Genomic DNA, 25766 nt, shown 5'->3' with positions numbered 1-25766 from the left:
CGTAATTTACAGATTTTTCAATATATCTGTTTACATATAGTATGTACAAAACTTGCTGTAATGAGATTTGTCCTCAGACTCGCTGGGTTTACTGAATTGTTAATTATTACTTACTGTAACAGTAAAACAAAATTAAGTCAGCTCTGTGTAAGGTATAACTGGTTCTAACTGATCTTAAACTAGGGTCGCTCAAAAGCTCTCCAAAGCTAATGTTAATTGTTTCACAAAGCGACGGTAAATAAAATCTACCTTCACATTTACCTATTCCAACTTATTCAAAATAATTCGACCAGATTGCCCTATATTTGTGATCAGGCATTCTAACTGTTAAGACTTTAAAGGACCAAAATAATAGAGGCCTGATTAAAATTTCAATACAAATCACAGTGCAGGCATAGTCATGTAAAGTTATAATTTGGTTTTACCGCTTGCACATACGAGTCGTATTGGCATGTAGACACTGTGCACACATTAATCATGTACAGTACATACATATTTTTTAATTTGAAGAAAATTCGTATTGTTTTCGGCGTTAGCTGAATAACATGGATTTTGACCTAGATTCTGTAGTAATCGGGACACGGAACAGGGGCGTTATTACTATACCTGTCCATTATTAACCTGTACCTGTCCATTCTTAAAGTATCCATTATTTTAAGAATGGACAGTTAAAGGTTAATAATGGACAGGTATAGAAAAATAATCGTGTGTATAGAACGGTATCGGTACAATAACTTACATAATGTACAAAACTAACACATAAAACATTACAATTAAATATCACTGACCTAGAAAAGTTCTCTATCCAATATGAAGTACATCCACTGATGCCAATGTTAGCATGAAGTTCTTCTAGTTCATTGTCTTAACTGAAATTGGGTTTGAGCCACACTAGAGGCGTAATTTACAGATTTTTCAATATATCTGTTTACATATAGTATGTACAAACCTTGCTGTAATGAGATTTGTCCTCAGACTCGCTGGGTTTACTGAATTGTTAATTATTACTTACTGTAACAGTAAAACAAAATTAAGTCAGCTCTGTGTAAGGTATAACTGGTTCTAACTGATCTTAAACTAGGGTCGCTCAAAAGCTCTCCAAAGCCAATGTTAATTGTTTCACAAAGCGATGGTAAATAAAATCGGGACACGGAACAGGGGCGCTCTGAGAAGATAAACCATTTATTAAGTCTTAAATGACATTGGTTATCAGAAGGCACGTATTAAATGGAACATATTTAGTAGTTTTGTTACCCTAAACTAAAACGATATATTCTAATTTAAAGTTTTTAGTAATTTATCACCGCTAGAGAAATCGAAAGTAAACTTCTTCACCCGTTGCGTACCTCGCTTATGGATGAATGAGTTGTGGCTGGTTGTAACTGTAGAGTCAGTGTACCCGGGGTCGGACTGTACGCGGTTTCGCACACACGGCAAATTCATGTTCTTCGTGAAAATAAAGCAGAAAAGCTAATAATTCTTTGTTATTATTTCACGAAACTTGAGTTATTCCCTACATAATTTGACACCAGGGGTTTTTCCCCACTGGAGCCTCGCTCTGGCAAGTGCAGACAAAAACAATAACAACACCAATGCAGGCCAGTAGGTCAGCTGAATTTTTTTAAATTTTATTAAAATAATGACTATGCAAACAACAATTGCAAATTAAATTTAAAAATCACTTTTCGTTCATATATTATTTAAGTATCTACCTATTACTTTATCCAAGAAAAAGATTTCAACATTTATTGAAGGTATCCAAATCTGTAAATGTTTGATCTTTTGCTTTAATTTTTTTAACTAAGAACTTGATCAAGTAATTAGAGTTATGGAGGTCACTACTAGTGGTTTAAAAGCTAGGGTTTTATTTTCATGTCAACTGCTTTAGCCTTTTCCAGTCCAACTAATTGTAGGCTTGTCGACTTATTGTGCTAGTGGGTTACTTATGGGGGATTCTGATTCAACACGAAGTTATTTCAGAATCAACCCAGGACGTCAAATCATTTTTACCTTCTATCACTGAAAGGATACCTCAAGACCATTTAAATTTGCTGCTTAGTTGGAATATTTGCAAATAAATAATGTATTCGTATATGCATATCCAAATATTTTCTGTCTTTACATTCAGTTTAATTCTGATTTTTTCATGCGCCAAACATTATTACCTCTACGCCGTTTGTCTTTTTAAAGACATTTCTTGTTTATATTATTCCATAATTTTAACATAAATCAATGAGGAACTGAATCTCCTTTCGATAAATGTAATTTATTTGAATTTATTTCAAATTTGTGACATTATCGGCTTTTAAACATATAGCATGTAAAGGGTCAGCAGCGATATAAATTTCATCAGAAACTGCTTACACTATTTTGGTCTTCTGAGTGTTTAACGCAAGTGGGGATATTGCCCATATCAAAAAATATCTCAATATTTTTCCTCTGTAATTCCTAGGACAGTGAAGGATCCCGTTTTAAATTTGTTAGACTACATTACAACTGAACATCAAATTACATCAAATTACGGGTCACTTTATACGACTTTCAGAAGTTGAAAACAGCTAATCTATCACAATTACAGGTGCTTAGTAGACCTAGATTAGTAATAATTATTGAAATGTTATGTCATTGACACTGGCCAGTCTCGTCACACTAGATGTTATTAACTGGTTATATGCAATCTACTAAACCTATACTATATGTGGAAATAGATAAATAAGATAAACAAGTGACTGCCAGTCAGAAAGATCTAGAATCTACAATATTTAATTTCAAAAGTGCAAAAGTAAGAAATCTTCTTACTTTCGATTTCGCAAGCTCCGCCATCTTGTTTCTTCTAGGCGGCGAATGATGAATTTAAAACGTGCGAATCACACTTTTCTCCAAAAGTGTAATTACACCGATATAACATATTTGCCCATGGGTATGTCAAGCAAGTTATTAGTCATAAATTGACAAAAAGTTTCACTGAAGAATAATAGGACAGTTTTGAAATAAGCCTCTTATTATTTGCACATCGCGGCCATGTTTTCGCAGATTTTAAGACAAAAAGGTCATTTTCAGAGCGTGTAAATCTTATTATTTTTGAGCAGCTATTGACAAACAACAGTCCCAGACACAATATTTAACACCTTTAGCAAGTTTTAAGACAATCTGATTCGTGGTAAACATAAGTATCTGTGTTCTGCAAGATTTTTCAGAAGCACCATAAAAGCCGGTAAAATATAGTTTTAACAACATTTGATATTATTCTTCTTCGAATATTACAGATATACAAAAGTGTTCTCTGAATCCATAATTTTATTTAAGAAATAATATATCTCAAACAGATATTAGTCGTTGATAGAATCGCTGTTTGGAATCCAAAATGGAAGGAATTAAATCACGAGAGCGTAGCTAAATACGATAAACTATGACTTTGTTTAAAGGTCCAATACTAAGGAAAGTGAACATTTTAATTTCTTTTAAAAAGCACAGAAACTATTTCATTTTATTGGAAAATGAAAGTTGGTATGTAGAAATTCGAAATAAATCGCAGTATATGTACAATTATTTTTCTATGAAGTATGAAGAAAGTTAAAAAGACCTGGGGGGTCATTCTGTCGATTCATTGAAATTTCAACATAATACACATACATTTCTTTGAGTTCCAAAGACCTTCTGTAAATTTTGACCTGCCAATCTTCATTATTTAGTGTCTTGCAGAAGTCTATGCACTGGCTATGAAAAAAATTGACAACTCACTTTCCCTTAGTAATGGACCTTTAAGAGATAACCACTGTTTGGGATGTATTATACTCAATGGTCCTTATTCCATGGACGTTGTATTCATGTGATACTTATTTACTTCCTTTCTTGTTTCCATACGAAAATCTCCCCACTTACAGAAATCTCTTCACAGACAACTTTCAATACTAGAGTATAGTCATAGGAACAAAATTCTTTAACAATTCAATATACGCTGGCTGTACGATATGTGCATCAGGTAATCAATATGTATGAAAATAATAACGATAAACGAGGCATAAGTAAACAATGCATAAATATTTAGGCAAAATATGGGTTTCTTATGTTAAAGGAAATGCTACAATTAACTGCTTATTCTCTTATTTCAAAACAGCATGAGAAACATAGTCCTCCTTGTTCACCAATAAACATTCATATTCAGTCACTTCACAAGAGTCAGCGCAATTCTCTGAATTTAACGTTTCCTTTTGTGGAGCAGCTATGAATTGATTATCTACGTAATCTTGAAAAGAGACAGGTTGTTTATCATCCGTGGCCCTTGGTAGTATGTTTCCTTGTTCAACATATCCAGTATCTGATAGAAACTCGGTTTTGGAGAAAACATAGCCTGGATCCATATTGGTATGAATTGCACAAGATGATGGTGTAGAAATTGAATCCTGAATTGCACAAGATGATGGTGTAGAATTTGAATCCATATTCTTTTCATGGATAGTAATATTTCCCATTCCATCATGAGGAATATAGCTTTGAACGGCATAAGAAGGTATGTAATCTGTAATGGCATTTGCATGAGGCACATAGCCGTTGGTTTTATTTGAAATGTCTATCTTACTAGAATCCAGAATGTTTTCACGGAACAAATTGTCTTCAATACAGTTAAAGTGAGGAAAATAATCTTTGGGGCATTTTAATGTAGAAATTTTGATACTACTTGAGGGTGAATAAAAAACACCCCTGGATTGTCGACAGTTACTATCAGTGTTCATAGGAGACATTTCAATGTCATCGTCTGCGAAAGAGTCATTACTTCTCTGCGTTTCATTTGGACAGGGAATATTGATAAGTGGGGGGACATTGTTTAAAGGAAATGATATATTGGTTGTAGCTTTGTGAGCTTCATATGTAAGCTTTTGGTTATTACTGTCACTGACTGCTGCACTTGTCACACTGTTTATGTTGTTCAGATGGGCTAATTGCATTTCATGTTCAATCAGTTGACTGCTATTGTCATCGACTTGTGTACTTGTCTCAATGTTACTTTTGCTCAGTTGACCTTGGTGCAATTCATTATTTAGGTCTCGGCAATAATTGTCGCCGGCAGTTACACTGGTCTCACTGTTGTCATTGCTGAGAGGGGCTAAGTGCAATCCATGTTTAACCTTTTGACTGTTACCAACTGTTACACTTTCCTCAATGTTTTTATTGCTCAAAGGTTCTGCGTTTGGGAGGGGGTTTAAGATGTTTCTGGAATCAGAAGATGCCTCTTTGCACTTTACGTAGTCAATAATTTTATCTTTCGAAGAATCAGTGGAAACAATGTTTACTTTTGCAGAAAATGACATCTCGCTATCAGAGGCTATAGTAAATGCAACAGGTTTTGGTATTATGAGCATTAGTTTTGATTCCTTAGTACTTTTGGATGCAAGCCTTTCGGGTTGGTCAGAGTTTTGATGAATCGGTTCAGATTCAAGATCATCTGTTTTAGTGGGAGTGCCTGTATTTTCACCACTGCCTATAGTTTCTTTACCATTCGTCGTTTCCCCATATCCGATATTTTGTTCACCATGGTCTTTAGTTGCTTCTTTATGGCTTATAGATCTACCATTGCCTATCGTTGTTTCACTTTGGTACCTTGTATGTTTAACATGGACAAAAGGTGTTTCACCATGGTCTGTTATTGTTTCACAATGACCTAAAATCAATTCGCTATAGCCGATAGTTGTTTCACCATAGTCTGCAACGCGACAGTCGTAGAGTTGAACAAATTCTGAGCTGCCTAACTGTATTGCGTTCTTACTTTTTTCAGGTGGTGGTGTCATATCATATCCAATGTCGTAACTGTTTTGACGCTTTAACGGTGAAAAAAGATATAAGATAGATGTTATTTCAGTATCACCGCAAGTTTACAAATTATGTTTCCTACAAATGAGAGCATGGATAAAAAAAATCTTACTTTGGCGTCTTCTGTGCGTGTCCGGACTTTCATGTTAAATAATTAGCAATTAGGCCCTCGAAAGAGTAGCGATAAAATTCAAATTTAATCCAAATTTGTACCATTTATGTAAAGTAAATGCTATGTTTCAAATTTTATATGAACATGATGGTCTTCCGTTAAAAAAATGTTTAAGATTGTACTACCAGTCATGGGTAATAAACATTCTGTCGACCTCAAGTGAAGAAAGAAGTAAAGATACAAACTATAAGCACTATGAAAATTATTGATTGTAACCCTTGGTGAGACTCGACGCTTTTTAAACAACGCTCAAAACGTATACCCTGGTCAAACATTCACAATGTAATGACATATGAGTAGAAACCATATTATTTCCGTTGAAATTTAAATTATTCATATATCTGTTATAAAGAACACTTACATCATTGTTGAATACTAAGTCAGGCATCTCAGGAATGGTAATATTTCCCGCTTCTTCTATAGCTTTCTTTGGTTTCATTTTACATACCCTGCAAGCAACACAAAAACTTTACCTAAAACGTAAGTAGATTTGAAATAGATTCAAAATACTATCTGCATATGATACTATATTAAGCAAATGCAGTGACACTACATCTTATGTGTATTCATTAGGTTTCAAATAAAATTATTGGGGCGAGTCGTTTTCAAAAAAAGTGCTTCAAATTAAAAATGTATCGAGAAAGAGTGCCTGTTGTTTTTAAAAAAAAACATCGTTTACTGAGACCAAATATAGATGTAAATAATATGGACTATCAAACGAAAGAACCAAGCTGTTCAAGAACATGCTATGCTTTAGTTACGCTGTAAGTACAATTGGCAATTTAGGCTACATATGCATTACAAAACTGTTTGTTTGCAAAAAAAACTGATATATTATCGGTTGGCCTCTTCAACTGGAAGACAGACCAACATCTTACCACATGAACTATTTAAACTGTGTTTTGGCAGATAACATTCCTATGCAATTATTTCGCTATATACCCTTTTGAAGTATTGCGTAAATTTAGATACGTTTAGTTTTGCAAATTGCATTATGAAAATCCAATTTTGGATATGTAGATACGAAACAGATGACATTACTCTATAACTGGACCAAGTTTTAATGATTATTATGTCATTTGAGGATTAAGAACATCCTTAGTAATATTTACAATAAACAATTTCTTAATACTTAATTAATACTTCATTAATAAGAAAGTATACCTGACTATACAGAAAAGTCCAACTCCCGCAAATATTGCACATACTAGCGCAGCCACGGATATTCCTACTATTACCGTTGGTTTTAAACCTGTAGAATATCAAGGTTTGATTTTATTTTTCAATTTTTAAAGCTCGCTTAGCTCAGTAGGTAGCGCGTTGGTCTACGGATCGCGGAATCGTGAGTTCGATCCTCGGGCGGGGCGTATGTTCTCCGTGACTATTTGATAAATGACATTGTGTCTGAAATCATTAGTCCTCCACCTCTGATTCATGTGGGGAATTTGGCAGTTACTTGCGGTGAACAGGTTTGTACTGGTACAGAATTCAGGAACACTGGTTAAGTAAACTGCCCGCCGTTACATAACTGAAATACTGTTGAAAAACGGTGTTAAACCCAAAACAAACAAACAAAATTTTTTTAAGCTCCTAGCTAACCTAACATAGCGTTGATCTACTAGTTTATAAACCGATATAAAAGCAATACTTTTATAGATGTGTTGTTTTTCATATTTCCTTCCTTCATACCAAAAATAATAATTTGAAAAATGTTATACGATACGCTAACGATAATAAAACTAAACTGAAACTTAGTAGACTCTTTCGCTTATAAAACGTTGGTTTTTGTTTTGCGTTAACAAAAGTAAAAGTCATGAGCCTTGTTAAACTTTGATTTATATGGACAAAAACACGACTTTTCAAGTTTAAAATGCATAATGAATGTATCACATGGACAATATAAGGTTAGAAGGCACTTGTCGAAAAAAATTGTCCTGCAAAAGCGCATGTTTCTCTGTTTATGTACACTCGCCTAAAAGCTTATTATAGCCAAAATTGAAATACAATTTGTAGCCTTTATTCAGATTCTGTTTTACAGCATTAGCGAAGCATCCAGAACTGTTAAATTTTATGAAAAATATTTATGTGATTGTAGAACGAACAAGGAGTTTGACCTAAAGTAAGCGAAACAGATATGGTCGGAGAGCTCACGGACTTTTATTGCAACAACTGAGGCCAAAAGAAGTTTATACTTTTTTGGAAACAGTATTTCATATCCTCCATGAAAACCCATTTCTTAAGTGTTAAAGCCGTGCCTATCTATATTTTCTTCACTTATGTTTGTGATAGGGGAGGAAAAACTCAACTGTAAAAATATTTGGGGGTAGGGTAAAGTTTTCGTCTACCATTTATTTTCACTGTTTAATTACAGTAACAATCTGATTGTAAGTATATCTATATATGTCAAACAATGACAGCAATAAGAAATTCATCAACAAAGAATGAAGGACAAACTAAATATTTACGGTCAAATGTCAAATTTATGTAAAAATCACAAAATATGGCATATTTGAAATTTATTTTTATTCTTAAAAAAATAGTTTGTTATCATACGTCACTCATCTTTATTTATGCAATGTGTATATATCCGCAAAGTCAGAATGCAAACCTTATTGCAAAAAAAGTCAAGGTCAACCCTGATAATTGAAGGTCAAAGTTCATTTTCATGCAGAAATGTGAAAAATGTTACCTTTGAGTTCTGCTCAACCCAGGGCTAGAGGGCGTGGACGGTAGCATGCATTTCCACTACCGTCCATGAACAGGCTAAATCAAACCGAGCCTGCAACATTTTCGTTTTTGTTGTGTTGAGCGACCTGTGGAGTTTCCACTTCCTATTGTGTTATCGCAGCAGCGTTGTTTGTGCCGTGTGGCGGCCGCAAAAAGTCTCCCCGTACATTCAATCAGGGCTGTTATATTTCAATCTTCTCAGATTGTTCAGCACGACTTTTATGTCGTGTTACTGGTACTGTTTAGTTTCTCAGCATGAACAGTTCGGCCTGGGTGGTTCCAATAATCCCGCTTTCATAGCTTTGGGTATTGTATAATCACCCCTTGGATATGGTGCCTGCTTTTTATTTTTGTCTTTTGGCAGTTCCTGTGATATGCAGGCTCCATAACCTCAGATCCCCTTTCTAAATTCTAGTTTGTTTACTTCTGCCCATTGTTTTCTCGTTTAGGTCAAACCCATTATTTATTTTAACTGGGGACCATACGCCGCTTTTCATGGAATTACACACTTGTGTAGCATTGAAGGTTCCATGTGCTCTGTCGTATGAACACATCTGTGGGTGTATCTAAATTGTTTTTTGTACTTTTAACATGTGTAAATGTTGAGTTCTGCTCAACCCAGGGCTAGAGGGCGTGGACGGTAGCATGCATTTCCACTACCGTCCATGAACAGGATCATTCAAACCCAGCCTGCAACATTTTTGTTTTTGTTGTGTTGAGCGTCCTGTGGAGTTTCCACTTCCTATTTTACTTTATCTAGTTTGTTTGATATGTCTTCGCATTATAATTAAGTCACTGAAGTTAATTCGTTTAAATGTTTGTATGTCAGGCTAAGTCAGCATTGCAACTGCAACCCCAACACTGCCAAGGGTAAAGCTAATATCAAAGGTCAAAGGTCAAATTTGTGTAAAAGAATCGTATGAATAGCTTCCTGTTTGGAATCATAACAGATATGTTTTAATCACTATTAGTAATTGCTCGTGATTTATTTTAATGTATTTATGTCCCACAATGCCAGTAATAAAGATATCGTATGAAATCAGACAAGTTCAAATGTGATATTAAGGGTCAAAGGTCATTTTTTAAGTAAAAGAAGAAAACAATAGCTTTTTCATTTTCTCTTTGTTAATGATATCTTGTCGATATTAGTCAATGATATCAGTTCATTTTAATGTATGAATAGCAGGCAATGTCTGGTATGCACATAGAATTTCAAAACATTCAAGATCAACCATAATATCAAAGGTCAAGAAAGTGAGTAAAATGTTGCAATGATATCACATACTTGTAATATATTTTATTGTTTAGAATTATTTGTATTATTTTAGTAACTGATCGTTGTTCATTTTACTGTATATATGTTAGACGATGTCATGGAAGAGACAAAAAGCCATGGTCAAACCTGGTATTAAAGGTCAGGGGTCATTTTTGCGTAAAATATCAAAATGTAGAATACTTACTCATTACTTTGTTCAAAAATAGCTTGTTATAATTCACCGTTAGCAATTTATTTTAATGTATAGATGTCAAACGTCAGCAATGTAGTCTTATTCAAATAAGTCAAAACCAGACATGTTATGAAAGGTCAAGGGTCAAATTTGTTCTAAAAAAAATCGCAAAAACAGCCTTTTTGCAATGGATTTTCTTGATTGTTTTAGAATATTTTTGTCAAAACTAGTAACTGATCATTATTCATTTTAAAGTATATATAACAAACGATATCATTCTTCCTTAATAATGAAAATTTAGTCAAGGTCAAACCTGACATTTAGGGTCAAAGGAGAGAGTCTTCCAGAAACTCGCCATTATGAAAAAACTGGCTGGAGCAAGTTGGGAAGCAAATAAAAAGATCCTACGGTAAGTCTGCACAGGCACCGTACGGCCCAATATCAGAGTACGCATCCACCTGATGGGTAACTGCTTCCAAAACCAGCAAAGATCAACTGGATAAAGGTTCAAGATTCAGGCCTGAGGATAATTTTCGGAGCAATGAAAACAATAAAATAAAATGGAAAAGACATCAAACCTTGAGCCATTAAAGACAAGTTGAGAGTACAAAGCCCTTGTGCAGGCAGAGAAGGCAAAAAGTTTACCATCACATCCACTCCACTCAGAAGTCGAGAATAGAACCAAGAACAGACTGAAATGACAGAGTCTCAACCATATCGTCAAAGAACTGCAAAAAAGGAAGCAGCAGCACTAGGCACAGAGGCAGAGCCGCTTGTGCCCGATGAATGAGTTTCTAGACAATGTGCTCCCAAGATCAGATTGGAGGTGCCAGGAATAGAAGAAATGGAAAAAACAACCTCAGGCTCACCAAAAATCTCTTAATCTAGAAATGATCAAAGATCGCTATCCAGCACACTCTTGTTTCCAAGCATACACCGATGGATCAGTGGAAAAAGCTGGGAGTGGTGCCTACATAAAATTTCCAGATAGCTCCATTCTCACACTCTCTCATCCAGTCGGCAAGTCATGCTCGAACTTCAGAGCTGAAATGCAAGCTCCTGACATCAGCCATACTACAACAGTATGCGTGAGGAGAAAAGGAACAAAATATTGTTTTCCTAACAGACTCCAAGTCAGCTCTTTAGGCTCTCAGCAGGTTCATCAGTCAACTTAACGAGACAGCTGCTGGAAAAGATCAATCTCCTGTCTGAGAACAACAATATAGCATTTCAATGGACTCCTGCACATGTGAACGTAACCGGAAATGAAGCTGCGGACAAACGTGCAAAGGAAGCAACCAAGCAAATACAGCCCCAACCTCTAACTTCATATAGAGAAGCTCAGATTCTGCTGAAGAACAGCTTTACGTCAGACTGGAAGAACATAAATGGAGGCTACCTGCCCAATCGTGACAGTCTATACAAGCTAATCAGGCACAACCAAACAACTATCCTCCGTCTGCGCACTGGAGACTTTGGCCTGAAAAAACATATCAAGAATCTGGGTGTTGCAGAGCAGTCAAATGTCAGTGCGGATCAGAGGAACAAACACCATTCCATATCCTGCAGAGCTGTTCCTATCTGGAAGGAGCACGCCAGAAAGTTTGGCCCACAGACATCCAATTTGAGACCAATCTGTAGGGAGATGCCAGCGACCTGCAGAATAGGGTGCAGTTCATTGCCGCATATAATCTTAATATAAAAAACTGCCATAAGAACATAGAACGCAGTAAGTAAGTAAGTAAAGGTTATCATTAAAATGAATTAACATCAAGTTATAATAAAAAGATATTATTGAACAAAGAAATAAAATGAGCCGTGCCATGAGAAAACCAACATAGTGGGTTTGCGACCAGCATGGATCCAGACCAGCCTGCGCATCCGCGCAGTCTGGTCAGGATCCATGTTGTTCGCTTTTAAAGCCTATTGGAATTGGAGAAACTGTTATCGAACAGCATGGATCCTGACCAGACTGCGCGGATGCGCAGGCTGGTCTTGATCCATGCTGGTCGCAAAGCCACTATGTTGGTTTTTTCATGGCACGGCTCAAATAACAGTGCTATCTTTTGAATTTTTACTTGAAAATGAATTTGAACCTTAAACATCAGGGCTGATCTAGACTCACGTCTGATGATATCTTCATTGTTGACATTGGTATATATATATATATATATATATATATATATATATATATATGACACTTCAAGGAATAACTATAAGATACTAATAATGACAAACTACCTGTTAACAATGAAAAGTATTGCAAAAATGCTATTTTTGCGATCTTTCACACAAATTTGACCTCTTACCCTTGATATAAGCTTTACCAATCACTGTTTTTGAAATTAGATCTGCATTGCTGACATTGCCTTACAAATATACATAAGAAAGAATTATTTTCAATGAAAAAAAAAATATATATTAGTATAATTTTAACGAAGAAAAAGTAAATGCTGCATATTGATTTTTTACATGAAAATGACCTTTGACCTTTAATGTCAGGTTTTACCTTCAAATTGACAAATTTTTCATTTTTATTTCAACAGTGATATTGTCTGTTACGACGTATATATACTTTAAAATGAATAATGATCAGTTTTATTAGTAGTGACAAACATACCCTAAAACAATAAAGAAAAATTATTGCAAAATGCTGCTTTTTGCGAATTTTGACCTTTGACCTTTGATAATAGGTTTGCCTTTGACTTATTGGGATATGCAAACCTTGCTTGACATGTATACATCAAAGTAAATTGGTACCAGTGAATTATAACAACAAGCTATTTTTGAACAAAGTAATGTGTATTGCAGCATTTTGTTATTTTTTATACAAAATGACCCCTGACCTTCAATACCAGGTTTGACCTTAACTTATTTTCTCTTCCATGACATCGTCTGACACATATACAGTAAAATGAAAAACAGCCAGTGACAAAACAAATACTTTTAAACAATAAAAAATATTACAAATAGATGATATAATTGCAACATTTTACTCACTATTTTGACATTTAACCTTTGACACTATGGTTGACCTTGAATGTTTTCAAATTCTATGTGGATACCAGACATTGCCTAACATTTATATATTAAAATTAACTGATATCATTGACTAATATCGACAAGATATTATTAACAAAGAGAAAAGTTAAAGAGCTATTTTTTCATTCTTTCGCTTGAATATGACCTTTGACCCTTAATATCACATTTGAACTTGACTGATTACAGACTATATTTTTATTACTGACATTGTGGGACATATATACATTAAAATAAATCACGAGCAGTTACTAATGATGAAAAAAGGTATCTGTTATTTAATAAACAGGAAGCTATTCATGTGTTTTTACACACAAATTTTACCTTTGATATTAGCTTTACCCTTGGCAGTTTTGGGGTTACATCTGATATGCTGACTTTGCCTGACATACAAACATTAAAAAGATTTAACTTCAGCGACTAATAATGTGAAGACGTTAAACAGATTAGAAAAAGTAAAGGTAACATTTTTCACATTTTTGCATAAAAATGAACTTTTACCTTCAATTATCATGGTTAACCTAGACTTTTCGTAATAATATTTGTATTTCTGATTTTGGCGGGTATATACACATTACATAAATAATGATGAGTGACTTATGATGACAAACTATTTTTTAAGGAAAAAAAAAATTTCAGATATGCCAATTTTTGTGATTTTTACATAAATTTGACATTTGACACTACATATCCAGTTTTCCCTTCATACCTTTTTGATGAATTTCTTATTGCTGTCATTGTTTGACATATATACATGTACTTACAATCAGATAGTTACTGTAATTAAACAGTGAAAAAACTTTACCCTACCCACTAATATTTTTACAACTAAGTTTTACCTATCACAAACATAAGTGAACAAAAAATAGATAGGCACGGCTTTAACACTTAAGAAATGGGTTTTCATGGAGAACATGAAATACTCTTTCCAAAAAAGTATAAACTTCTTTTGGCCTCAATTGTTGCAATAAAAGCCTGCGAGCTCTCAGACCAATATAACAAGGTAGCAAATCCATTCTGTAACAAACCAAAACCTTAGTTCAAAATATTGTAACAGAAGTGTAGCGTTTCAAAGTATGGGTGACTTATTCTCCTGTGCATAGCTTATACGCCACAGAAGAAACAGTCTTATCTTCCACATGTCAAAGCAAATAAGTTCTAACTAATATATTGAATAATTATAAGTGAAATTTATAAAATTACAAAGAAAATATTCTTTAAACTATATCAAGAGAACAACTAATATTAAAAAATCCATTAACATAAATTTAAAGGTAAAAGCAGGTTTAAGTAAAGTTCCGAAAAGTGGGGGTCCCAGTTAGGTGTCTGCGCAAAATGTTTTTGATTTTATTTATACTTTGTGGTAATATACCTACATGTATTAAGTTTCATTAACAAGTCATACTGTTACCAGTTTTGACTTACTTTTATAGATATTCACATTTAAAGTGGGTGGGGTAATCTGATATGTGACCAGCCAGAAACACAATTTCTGTTATTTTTTTAAAAATGGTTCTAACCTTTTACCTGAAACTTTCATGATAAAATAACTATGCAATGGACATTCACACAATATGTTGCATTTTAAATTGTACTGAATACTTTTTTCATCACAGAGCCACAAAGTGGTCTAATCAAATTTACTGATTTTCAATGGACAAACTTTACCAAAAAGCTAAAACATTTTTTATTAGTTGAGATATTAAGGTGTTATTTTCAGCAGATATTGTAAACTAAATAAACATTAAAATGACAGTATATAAATACCACTCATGGGGGCACAATTAAGATAGTAATAGACAATCTGAGGTCATTTCGTAACAACTCCACAATTTTTGTAGTGTTGCTTCGAATATTTATTTACCCCACCCACGTTTTCCCAATTTGAGAGTGTACCACTCTTCCAATATCAATCAGAGTACACTGATATACTGTCATTTTAATGTTTATTAGTTTACAATATCTGCTGAAAATAACACCTTAATATCTCAACTAATGAAAAATGTTTTAGCTTTTTGGTAAAGTTCGTCCATTGAAAATCAGTAAATTTGATTAGACCACTTGGTGGCTCTGTGATGAAAAAAGTATTCAGTACAATTTTAAAATGCAACATATTGTCTGAATGCCCATTGCATAGTTATTTTATCATGAAAGTTTCAGGTAAAAGGTTTGAACCATTTAAAAAAAAAACAGAAATTGTGTTCCTGGCTGGTCACATGTCAGATTACCCCACCCACTTTAAATGTGAATATATATAAAAGTAGGTCAAAACTGGTAACAGTAACACTTGTTAATGAAACTTAATACATGTAGGTATATTACCACAAAGAATAAATAAAATCAAAAAACATTTTGCGCAGACACCTAACTGGGACCCCCCCCCCCCTCTTTCAATGACATATAGCTGGTGCCACACAGTTTAACTGATGTTTCGTAAATGTCCAACACAAATATATAGTGCCATACTTTTTTTTACTGGTACGCCTTTCTGAGGTTGACTCTCAGGTCCATAACGTCCATCTTTTGTGATTCCTCTCACCGTCACAAGATAAGTTTGATCTTCCTCCATGTCTCTTAACACCACTCTCGCTTCGTCCGACTCAGCCACATTGATAGCTGTTTATTAAAACATTTAATGACGTGAAGATATATTAATTAGTTTCAAACATTTCATGTTTTTCGCTATACGTTTTCATTTTTTCTACATGATTTAATTTAGCTGTGTACTATGTTCATACATTTAACCAGTTTTAACGTTACTGATAACACAAAAATGAAATAAATAGAACAGTTACCGAATGCAAGTCTTTCAATAAGATATATATGTTTAGATTTTCAAATACTTTAAATTCTCATCAAATGTATTCAATTTTACTAAAATATACAATACGAGTGCATAAATAGTTACCCTCATAACAAAATTACGTGTAGTAAAAACATTGCTTAAAACAAATCTAAGTGCTAGTACACATTTACTCTATATGTATAAAATGTTTACCTTATGCATAGTTTCATATTTAAATAAGCTATATTACAAATTTCAAATTTGGGTCTAGTATAACAAGTGCAAAAGCAGAATATTGCTTTTAAAACATCTTTATTGTCTAGATTTAGATTTGTTTTTACATTTCCGATTTATATCATCTAATTTGTTGAATTGCACATTGTACATGGCTATGTATGGCTCATTTGATTCACATGCCAGTTTATCCCACTTGACAACCAGTGTGTTATCATCAGATCCCGCCGACACCACAACATTCTGAGGCTCCCTCTTTGGGGCTGTTGTAAAATGAATACACTCCCACTAAACAAGTCGACTGTCCTTAACTTTCTTAATTAAATTAATTAACTATCTTTGTAATTTATTACTAAATACTATGCGAAGTAATTCGTTTAGTTTTTCTAACTATTTCATAAGTATGCACAGGAATACTTTTTCACAAGCATTTACCAGTCAAATGATATTCGTGGAGAAATACTGCAAATTTATAGATACAATTTTACAACCAAGGAAACAGCTTAGTGTATTTTATATAATATTTGCAAAAGATAAAACGTACGTATATTTTTCTGATATACACAATCCTGCCACGATACACCACTGCTTCCATCCTCTGTTAATACACTAACACCGTACAAAAAGTCCTGTGATGATTTTATATGTAAAACGGCTTCTGTTGTGTTTGAAGGAAAGTGTTTCCAACTGAACTCATCACCTGGCTGAAAATATTAAAGTAGCCATATAAAATAGAGTACTGAGAAGAAAATCCACACGATGAAAATATCACATTTCTTTTACTTGTATTTTTTCTGCTTTTTAATATCTCTAAAAACACGCCGTAGGCATCGAAGTGTTTATTATTTACCTAGAACATATTGAAGTTTCTCCAACAGGAAATGTGAGATATGCCAATGAACTTTTACTGCATCGACATTTTTCTGAACTTTTATCTTCAAGTGATACAAAAGATTCTAAAATGGTCCAGAATTGCTAAAAGACAGCGGAGATAGAGGGAGAAAATGGGAAATCTACGAATGGACGTTAACGTCAAGGTATGACACTGTAGATAAAGATCAAGTACTCACTTTGAGTACCCTGTCCGAGATGCATGGCATAAGTGTTCACACATTTTAGTATTTTAATTAAACGACTCATTATGACTAAAGTATCGCTCATGAAATTTGTAAAAGAAATTTACAAATACGAATTAACGCAAACTTAATGAAAGCATCACAATGAAAGCACGGCGTCGTTAAATCTTAAGGCATTTGACTAAATTCACCTTTATCGTTATTAGGGAGTTTTTTTAAAGATGTTGGTTTTATCTTTATCGTTTATCTTTGAATATTTTGAGTCTTCAGACCTTTCTTCAAAATTACGTTATTACAATTTGTGTTGACAGTACTTTACAACAGTAAATACATGTACTTTGGTTTTGTCATCCCTCTTACCTTTGTCAATATTGATTTTGTTTTTCGTAACTATTTGGGTGTTCTGTTCTTAATATAACGGTTTTGTACTAATCTCATGTACCATTTCAAGCATGTGTATCTTAACAAATTGTGCTAAATTGTTCTAGCTTTGCAATAGTAAAATTAAAATAATGCTTTAAATTATTTTAAACCAGTGTTCTGAGATCTTAAATCTGTTGTACTTTCTCAGTATTTATTAGATTCTGACACCTCATACCTGACAATCTCTATTTTTATTTCGGCACCACGCTACAATATACTGTTTGGTATGGCGATCTTCTCGTTGGTCAAGGCTGATGTAAACTTCTGATGTATTAGTTGATTCCACTACAAATTGTGGCGGCATATTCCCTAGATAAAAAACGTTGGTGCTCAGTAGTTTTGTGAAAATGAGTAGTTTATTAAGTGATACTAATAAAATTGGCTTTATGAATAAATATTCAATTTTCAATATGTAAAGTAATATTTACTAATTTAAAGCACTTTGCATTTTATGTGTCATATAAACGTACCTGGATTAAATGATGGTATTGTGATTGTCGAGCCATTGTCTGATGTACCATTTACATTCCTGGCCTTAATAGTGTAGTTATAGTTTGTGTTACACAATAAATAGGAGCAACTATACGTGGAATCTGTGGCCCAGTCATCTTGTAGAGGTGGTATTTTCGCATTAATGGCAGTAAACAGACCCTGGACACTCCTCATTTGTCCATTCTTATGTTCTTCCTTGATTGACTAAAACATGGTAAAGTTATTCAAAACAACATTAATGTACTATTCACAACTATTTATACAAGTAGCTGCTACATATAAACCTTAAACCGTAGATAGTGGCAATTAATATATCTTCATATTTTTTTTTTATTTCACAACAGTTATATTGTATTTCTAATCTGCGGATCTAATTCAAACTGACTACCGGGATATACCTCTTCCGAGTTATGCACATATACAATGTAGTCTTTCTGTGTTTATCTAAATGAGAAATAATCTGGTTGAGAACAAAGAAGCTGAGCTTACTGATAAAGAAAGACGGAGTTTCGATGTAAATAGTGAAATATGAAAGAAGCCTACCTTCCAAAATATGCAAACAACTCTCTGACAACCTTTATCACAGCCTCTTTGATTAGAGCTATAGCCCCCTTCTATCAACTCTGGACTTGCACTTGGAACTGGAAATTTGATAGCGACAGAACATTAAAACTAGAGTTCTTGAGACGTGTTTATATAGGTTTTTACAAGAAAATGAAATACGATAAAGAAAATTCAAATAATATAAAGATATAACGATACTAACACAAAATTCAATATGTAAAACTTTCTTGTTCTTGTTAACGATACATCAGTTTCCAAAATCAATATGTTGAAGTTTTACTATAACTTATGTTCTCTCATCAAACACACTAACTACCGTAATAATTTACGATGAATGCTAAATTCATTCTTATAAAATTCAATTTTCTGTCGTGTCTTCTTGACTATGATTGTAATAAAAATATACATGTAATTAAATGTAGAAAAATCTACTTACTGTCAGAGAACGTCCTTGATACACTTTTTGTCTCGTCACTGAAAAAGCCTGAGTAGAGGCCAATCGGCTGTATACTTACACTAAATGTATATTCAGTGTATGGATGTAGGTTGCAAAAGGTCCGACTGTGTGGAAATTGCTCAGTGGTCTCAGATGTTTTAAAAGTCATCTACAAAAAAAAGTATAGATAGATTTCCAAAGCACCAAGTACCTTAAACACAGTTATAAAAAAAAAACATCGTGCTGAAACACGCGGGATTTTATTCAAGAAATGTATGCATGCTTTAGATTCATCAATCTGCACATTTAAGTAGAAAGTAACAGAAAATGTCCAGTACAATGTTGATATAAAATCGAAAAATAGCTCCTGTATCAATCTTTCAAAAATGAATATCAGTCTGATGTTGCTTGTTGCTTTGCTTGGTAATGTTTTATGCTTCAACAGGATCTTCTTACAGATTTCATATGTGCGATTTGTGTATAATATTTAGTTTTACACAGAGTTCTACCTGATTACAAAATAAAATTTGATACGATGATTTTGTCCTAGTTAAGGCATGAGCCGGTAATGGAACTGGATAAGACTGCATTGTAGTAGATAGAATTTCGTAATTTACCGTAAAATTATCCCATTTACTGAATACAATAATTCTATGTTCTTTAGGATGCTGTGGCTCCGAATCACTTGTATTCCAAAATACCTGAATGCACGTACTGTTGATAACCTTTGATGAAATGCTCGAAACTGGATTTGGCTTGACTGAAACAAAGATCAAAAGATACTTAGGATACTTAGGAAAACAGAATTGTATAAGGATTTGATATATATCTAAATGAATAGGGAATTAATTTTACTTAATTGTTTTGAATAATGCATGCATAATTTGCTTTCTATTTAGTTCAGATTCAAATCAATATTTACAGACTGTGCCATTATATTCAATTCTATTTCTAATTACTGACATTGATCACAAATTGAAAGGCTTATTATTAGAGCCGCGCCATAAATAACCAAAGTAGTGCATTGCCAAAAGTACCTCTTAACATAGAAATATACAGGTTCTGACTCATTTTCCGTATCCAAAGTGATATTGTACAGTGTAAATTGCGACATCGTCTCATTGATCTCTGTTACTTTATCATAATCTACTGCCACGTATGTTGTATTTGTATTTGAATATTTAATAGCAAGGCCGATGGAGAAGTTAAGCGATGGAGATTGGAGAAGTTTACTGGTAAAAGTAATATTCTGTGTTGTACACACATTAGCGTCTACAGGCGTGAGTTGGCCGCTGAATTTCCTAGTAGTTTCTAATGAAAAACGTAAATATCTTGATAAATAAAACAAATCTATTTTAGTATTAACTTCAAATTTCGCGGGAATATAGACATATTTGGTCATTCTTTCTAAAAGTCTCCCATGCATAAATAATAGATCCAATCACACCATCCACTGAGACTGATAAGAAAGGAAAGGCAATGTATAAAATAGATGCATATAAAATCAGATAACAAAATACATTTGTGAAAAATATAAATATATTTGAATCATGACTTCATCTAACAAGTCTGTGTGTAAAGTAACGGGAAGTTATATTAAGATAGGAATTGTTCAAGCAAGCAAATGAAAGAAGATAAAATTACTTACTATTATGTAAAACTCAAGTATAGCATGGAATAAAATATGCTAGCAACGCAACTGTGAACACTTTATCCGCTGTCCTCATTCTGAACTGTTTCTCTCTATAAGCGATTTCCCTTTGCAACGTTTCAAATTTGCTGAAACAGGAAGCGAGAAATGGCTTAACTATTGTTCTCATTATCAAATTGATGCATATTGTACAGTGCATGTGGTAATTATGAAAAGCATTGTTGAAAAGTTGATGTATGAATTTGTTGTTTGCCATTCATAGATAATGTGTTATAATGATCAGCCACATCAATACTTTCCATTTGTTTATTTTGATCAACCATTAATTATAAATCAGCTGAACTAAAAAACGAATAATCTCGAAAGATTTGTGTTTCATTAACATACTATAACAATGGAGCCCGCCCGCTTAGATAAGTAGGTAAAAGCGTTGGTCTACGGATCGCGGGGTCGCGAGTTCGATCCACGGGCAGGGTATATGTTTTCTGTGACTATTTGATAAACGACATTATGTCTGAAATCATAAGTCCTCCACCTCTGATTCATGTGGGGAAGTTGGCAGTTACTTGCAGAGAACAGATTTATAATGATTATATTTCTAGTTTAGAATTTATTTGTCCAATAAGGAAAGAATAGTCATAATAATACAGGATACACTTTTCCTACATTACGTTTCAGTAACAATGGTTTTGCCCTATTTCTATTTAAGTCGAATAGTCCAGACACTTGCTTTATACATATATCTTAGCGTCATCACAAAATGTTTTGCTACGTTTGATTTGTTTTTCATTTATTACTCTTTAAATATTACCTTACCTAATTTATATATCCTCTTCATATTTCCACAATCTTTCCGTTTTGAATACTATGTTTCATGTGTTTTCAGTCTTATGTAAAATGTCTTACCTTTATTTGATTTTTTGTTTGCCTTATCTTTATTTGAGAAATGTATACCAGTTTTAGTTAAAGATAATTTTCTTTATCTTTAATTGAGAAATGTATACCAGTTTTAGTTAAAGATAATTTTCTTTATCTTTAATTGAGGAATGTATACCAGATATAGATAAAGATAAACGAATATTTCTTTGTATAAAGCAAAAGACATATTTAAGTATATCATTCATGCTATTCTGATGAAACACCAAACAAAATGACGAATTCATAAATCATGAGATGTTTTAAGAATCGGACCTATCAACTTATCAAAACCATTACATTTCTCAGTAATCTGCTTCAACAGCGAACAAAAGTATTCAATAGTTAAAGATAATATAATAATTCTACATACAGCGGACATATCAAATTACTTAAGCCACTTATAAGGTTTATTATATATATTACGTGTTATTTTAATTTAAAGTTAAATCGAACAGATAAACAGTTATCAAATGAAGTAATTGGACGCTGACATATCTAATTACCGGAACCATTTGGCAGATTAAGTCATATTCGCTAGAAATGATCAGGATATTTTGGATGAGATTTTAACCTAAAACACGCAAGAAAAATAAACCGACAATTTAACATCTTATTCACAAATATCTTATTATTTGAACCTATTATAAAAGTAATAAATGCCATTGACACGTCTCATTTTTCAGTGTTTTTTGTGCATTTTTTTCGTCTCAAACAATTTTATGACAAAGGCAACAAGGAAGTGTGTTCCTGGGCCTACTAAAACTGAATTAACAAGCAAATTCAATGAATTGGTATCCCCCGCCGAAAGGGTTTGTGGTGAGGAATGGCAAAAAAATATACCCGGCAAAAAGTTAAGGATGTTACTAAGAAGCAAATAATTTCATTAGTCAACATAATTTTAACAGAAAATGAATGCTTTTTTTTTTGGGGGGGGGGGGGGGGGGGGGGGGGGGCAGGGGGGGTGACCGGGTGAGGGTACAAAACTTCACATGTTGATTATAAATATTGATGGAAAGAAAAAAAATCGGGGGGGGGGGGGGGGGGAGGGATGCATGATCACGGGGAGGGGCATGACTGAGTGGAGATTGGGTACAACTTTGCATGTTAATAAAATATTCATGAAAAAAAAAGGATTTTTTTTTGAGGAGGGGGAGGGGGAGAGAGAGGGGGTGTGACCAAGGCAAGGTGGTGACCAGGTTTGGGTACACAACTTCACCTGTTTATAAAAAAATGTTCATGGAAAAGAATGAAAGAAGTTTAATGAAATTCTACCAATTGGCTGGTTTGTTATGTACAAGTCTGTGGATTCTTAAACAATTAAAGGGCAATAACTCTAAGGGAAACTGAATCAAAAAAAAAAAAATACGGGCATCATTGCAGTATGTTGGTTCCTGTTTATTTCAAGTTTTATGAAATTCTACCTGATAGTTACTGACAGAAATGGCTGCAGGCGAACATTTCTGGGCATTTTTCATTAAATCAAGTGCAATAACTCTAAGGGAAATTGACCAGTCAAAAAAAAAAAAAAATAATAATAATAATAAAAACTTGACGGGCATCATTGCAGTATGTTGTTTATCTTTTTTTCAAATTTCATGAAATTCTACCAGCTAGTTACTGAGAAATGGCTGCCAACGGGCATTTTTGGGCATTTTTTAGTAAATAAAGGGCAATAACTCTAAAGGAAATTGACCAATCCAAAAGAACTTGACAGGCATCATCGCAGTATGTTGGTTCATGTTTATTTCAAGTTTCATGAAATTCTGCCTGCTAGTTACTGAGAAATGGCTGCGGATGGACGGACGCACGGACGGACTGACAACGCCATTTCAATACCCACTCCCGATTTCATCGGCAGGGGATAAAAATGGATAAACTTCTTGACAATAGCAGCAACACAACTACCTATGTTTAACTAGTATTCCGGTCTCAGCTTTGCAAAAAGACGATCAAGACCGAGCCTGTAATTTGAATAGATATATTTACATTGCATACGGATGAACCATTCATTCATCAACAACAATGGCAATAGCTTTTGTCGGAAACATCAGGAAACAAACTGAATGAAAAATTCTAAACATTCTGAATCAAAATATAAAGTATCTTTTACAAAAACTGAAGTATCACCTGTAGTACTTAATTCAGTTATTATTTGATAGTATGTATTATGTTTTAATGTAGTGTAGAAGAAAAACATACCTTTTCAGTATTGTATAAAGCATAATGATTGATTATTTCGTTCAGAATTAAACCTTGATATTTAAATAAATATATTAACCGCTAATACTGTCTGACACGATACTCTATATCATTTCAGTTACATTCAGATTTATATACCAGCAGGTTCAAAATTTCCAGTTTCTTATCAGTTTTTATCTGCGACCACTAAACACTTTAAACACGCTCACACATTTCATATCCGAAATGAAACTATTAAAATTGATCATTATGCTACAAACAATAGTCATGCTATAAAAAATAGTCACATTGGAAGTATGAATATATAATCTTTTTTTCTTTTTTTTCCATAAAAACCTGGAATAGGGAAAACACAATTTTCGTAGAGGTTTTCAAATATAAAATTAAGATTTCTTAAGCAACCAGTGGTTCTAGGTACATGCAAACTATGCCGCAGTAGATGTAGTCTAGGCATTCATAATGGATATCCAGAAAGAATTATGTGAGCGGTTTAAGAATAAAATGTATTTACTGTCATAAAATTGTATGAAAAAAGTTATTTTCAAACAATAGGATAAGGTTGTTGTCAAACTCAAATATACGCATATTGATAATAAAGCCAACGGTAATTTCGTGTCGCATACCCTGACGGCATTGCGGCAGATTCATTCTTTAGTTTTGACTGAAAAACTGATATGATCCTCGGGATATTGTTTATGGTAGATCCACCACAAGGTAGTTTGGCAGTTTCTCTGCATGAATGAACTGTTTCAGTTGTGATTTTGAGCGTATAACGATGTCCCAAGTAATCAGTATAAGATAATGAGAAATATTTATCTCAGTTAGATATTCAATCGAAAGTTAACCTACCGATAGCATCAATGTACTATTGCAATCTTTCTTCTGTTGTATAAAGCGTTGAAAGTAACATTTAAAAAAATTAAAACAAGAAAAATCTCCTTCTTGTAACACTAAATAATGAAGCAATTTAAAATTCTCAAATACAGACTACCATACTAGTTTTGAACGTATGTACTCAAAGATAATACATGTTTTTTTTATTATATTTATAATGACAATATTATAACATATCAGTAATATGTTATAAGTAATATTTGTTTATAGAGAAAAAAATGCAACATACCTTTAAATAGTTCAGTACACCCGGTCGATTGCTTGCTGTCAGGTACGAATGATAACCCTATTTTGTTACAATGCATTTATATCCGTCATATATACTGTTAAATTTAAGCGTATGTCTGCATTTAAATGAAACCACGTGTAGTAGTATTTACCTTAACCCGAATAGTAAATATTAAAAAAATCATACCCTGTTTTGTAAACTGTCGCGATATGGTCCATTTCTACTACCATTACCAATGCTTTATTTAACTGATTTACACGAAAAATAATCAATGTTAGATATTAATTTATCATGATCAGATAAATGTCTAATTATAGATCATATATATGATTTATTTTTTTTGTGAAAAATAAAATGTTACTAAAATTGTTTATCCTTCTATTTGATTTCGTGAATGAGGTAGCAATATGTCGATAGCAACTGGAAAATATAATATTGTATTTTTTTAAAGGCACTATTTTTTTTATACTTGTGTATTCACCAGAGATCCTGTAAAAAGCAAATTACAAGATACAAAATTGCATAATGTATGTGTAATTATTTTTTATCTATTTTATTTATTTACATATTTATTCATTCATTTAATCCTTTATAAGAAACGACTATAAATAGATACGTTTCCACCTAGCCATCTTTTACGATATCGTCAGTGGTCTGTATTCCTTTATTCC

The 25766-nt window shown here is 33.3% G+C and overlaps 1 protein-coding gene across 3 annotated transcripts in view; it reads right to left on the bottom strand.

Moving 5' to 3' along the window:
• LOC123548675 (leukemia inhibitory factor receptor-like) overlaps positions 1-25221 on the bottom strand; it is a 28326-nt gene extending 3105 nt beyond the window's left edge. The window contains exons 1-13 of one of the 3 annotated variants that reach the window (XM_053546259.1): positions 25096-25219; positions 20853-20983; positions 19822-19964; positions 19205-19373; positions 18748-18845; positions 18183-18408; positions 17888-18021; positions 16758-16917; positions 16321-16476; positions 15661-15810; positions 7145-7232; positions 6342-6429; positions 1157-5816 (exon numbers count right to left, since the gene is read on the bottom strand). In XM_053546259.1, coding sequence (XP_053402234.1) covers positions 4104-5816; positions 6342-6429; positions 7145-7232; positions 15661-15810; positions 16321-16476; positions 16758-16917; positions 17888-18021; positions 18183-18408; positions 18748-18845; positions 19205-19373 — 2982 coding nt within the window. In that variant the 5' untranslated portion in view covers positions 19822-19964; positions 20853-20983; positions 25096-25219 and the 3' untranslated portion in view covers positions 1157-4103. Of the gene's footprint in view, positions 1-1156; positions 5817-6341; positions 6430-7144; positions 7233-15660; positions 15811-16320; positions 16477-16757; positions 16918-17887; positions 18022-18182; positions 18409-18747; positions 18846-19204; positions 19374-19821; positions 19965-20852; positions 20984-24821; positions 24952-25095 lie in introns of those variants that run through there. The other 2 variants (XM_053546260.1, XM_053546261.1) reach the window with 2 other exon arrangements.
• Positions 25222-25766: the final 545 nt, after the last annotated feature.

Source organism: Mercenaria mercenaria, chromosome 6, assembly GCF_021730395.1.
Source record: "Mercenaria mercenaria strain notata chromosome 6, MADL_Memer_1, whole genome shotgun sequence".
NCBI lineage: Eukaryota > Metazoa > Mollusca > Bivalvia > Venerida > Veneridae > Mercenaria > Mercenaria mercenaria.
Note: the sequence above shows the minus strand (reverse complement) of the source record. Positions and strands in the feature narration are given on the sequence as shown.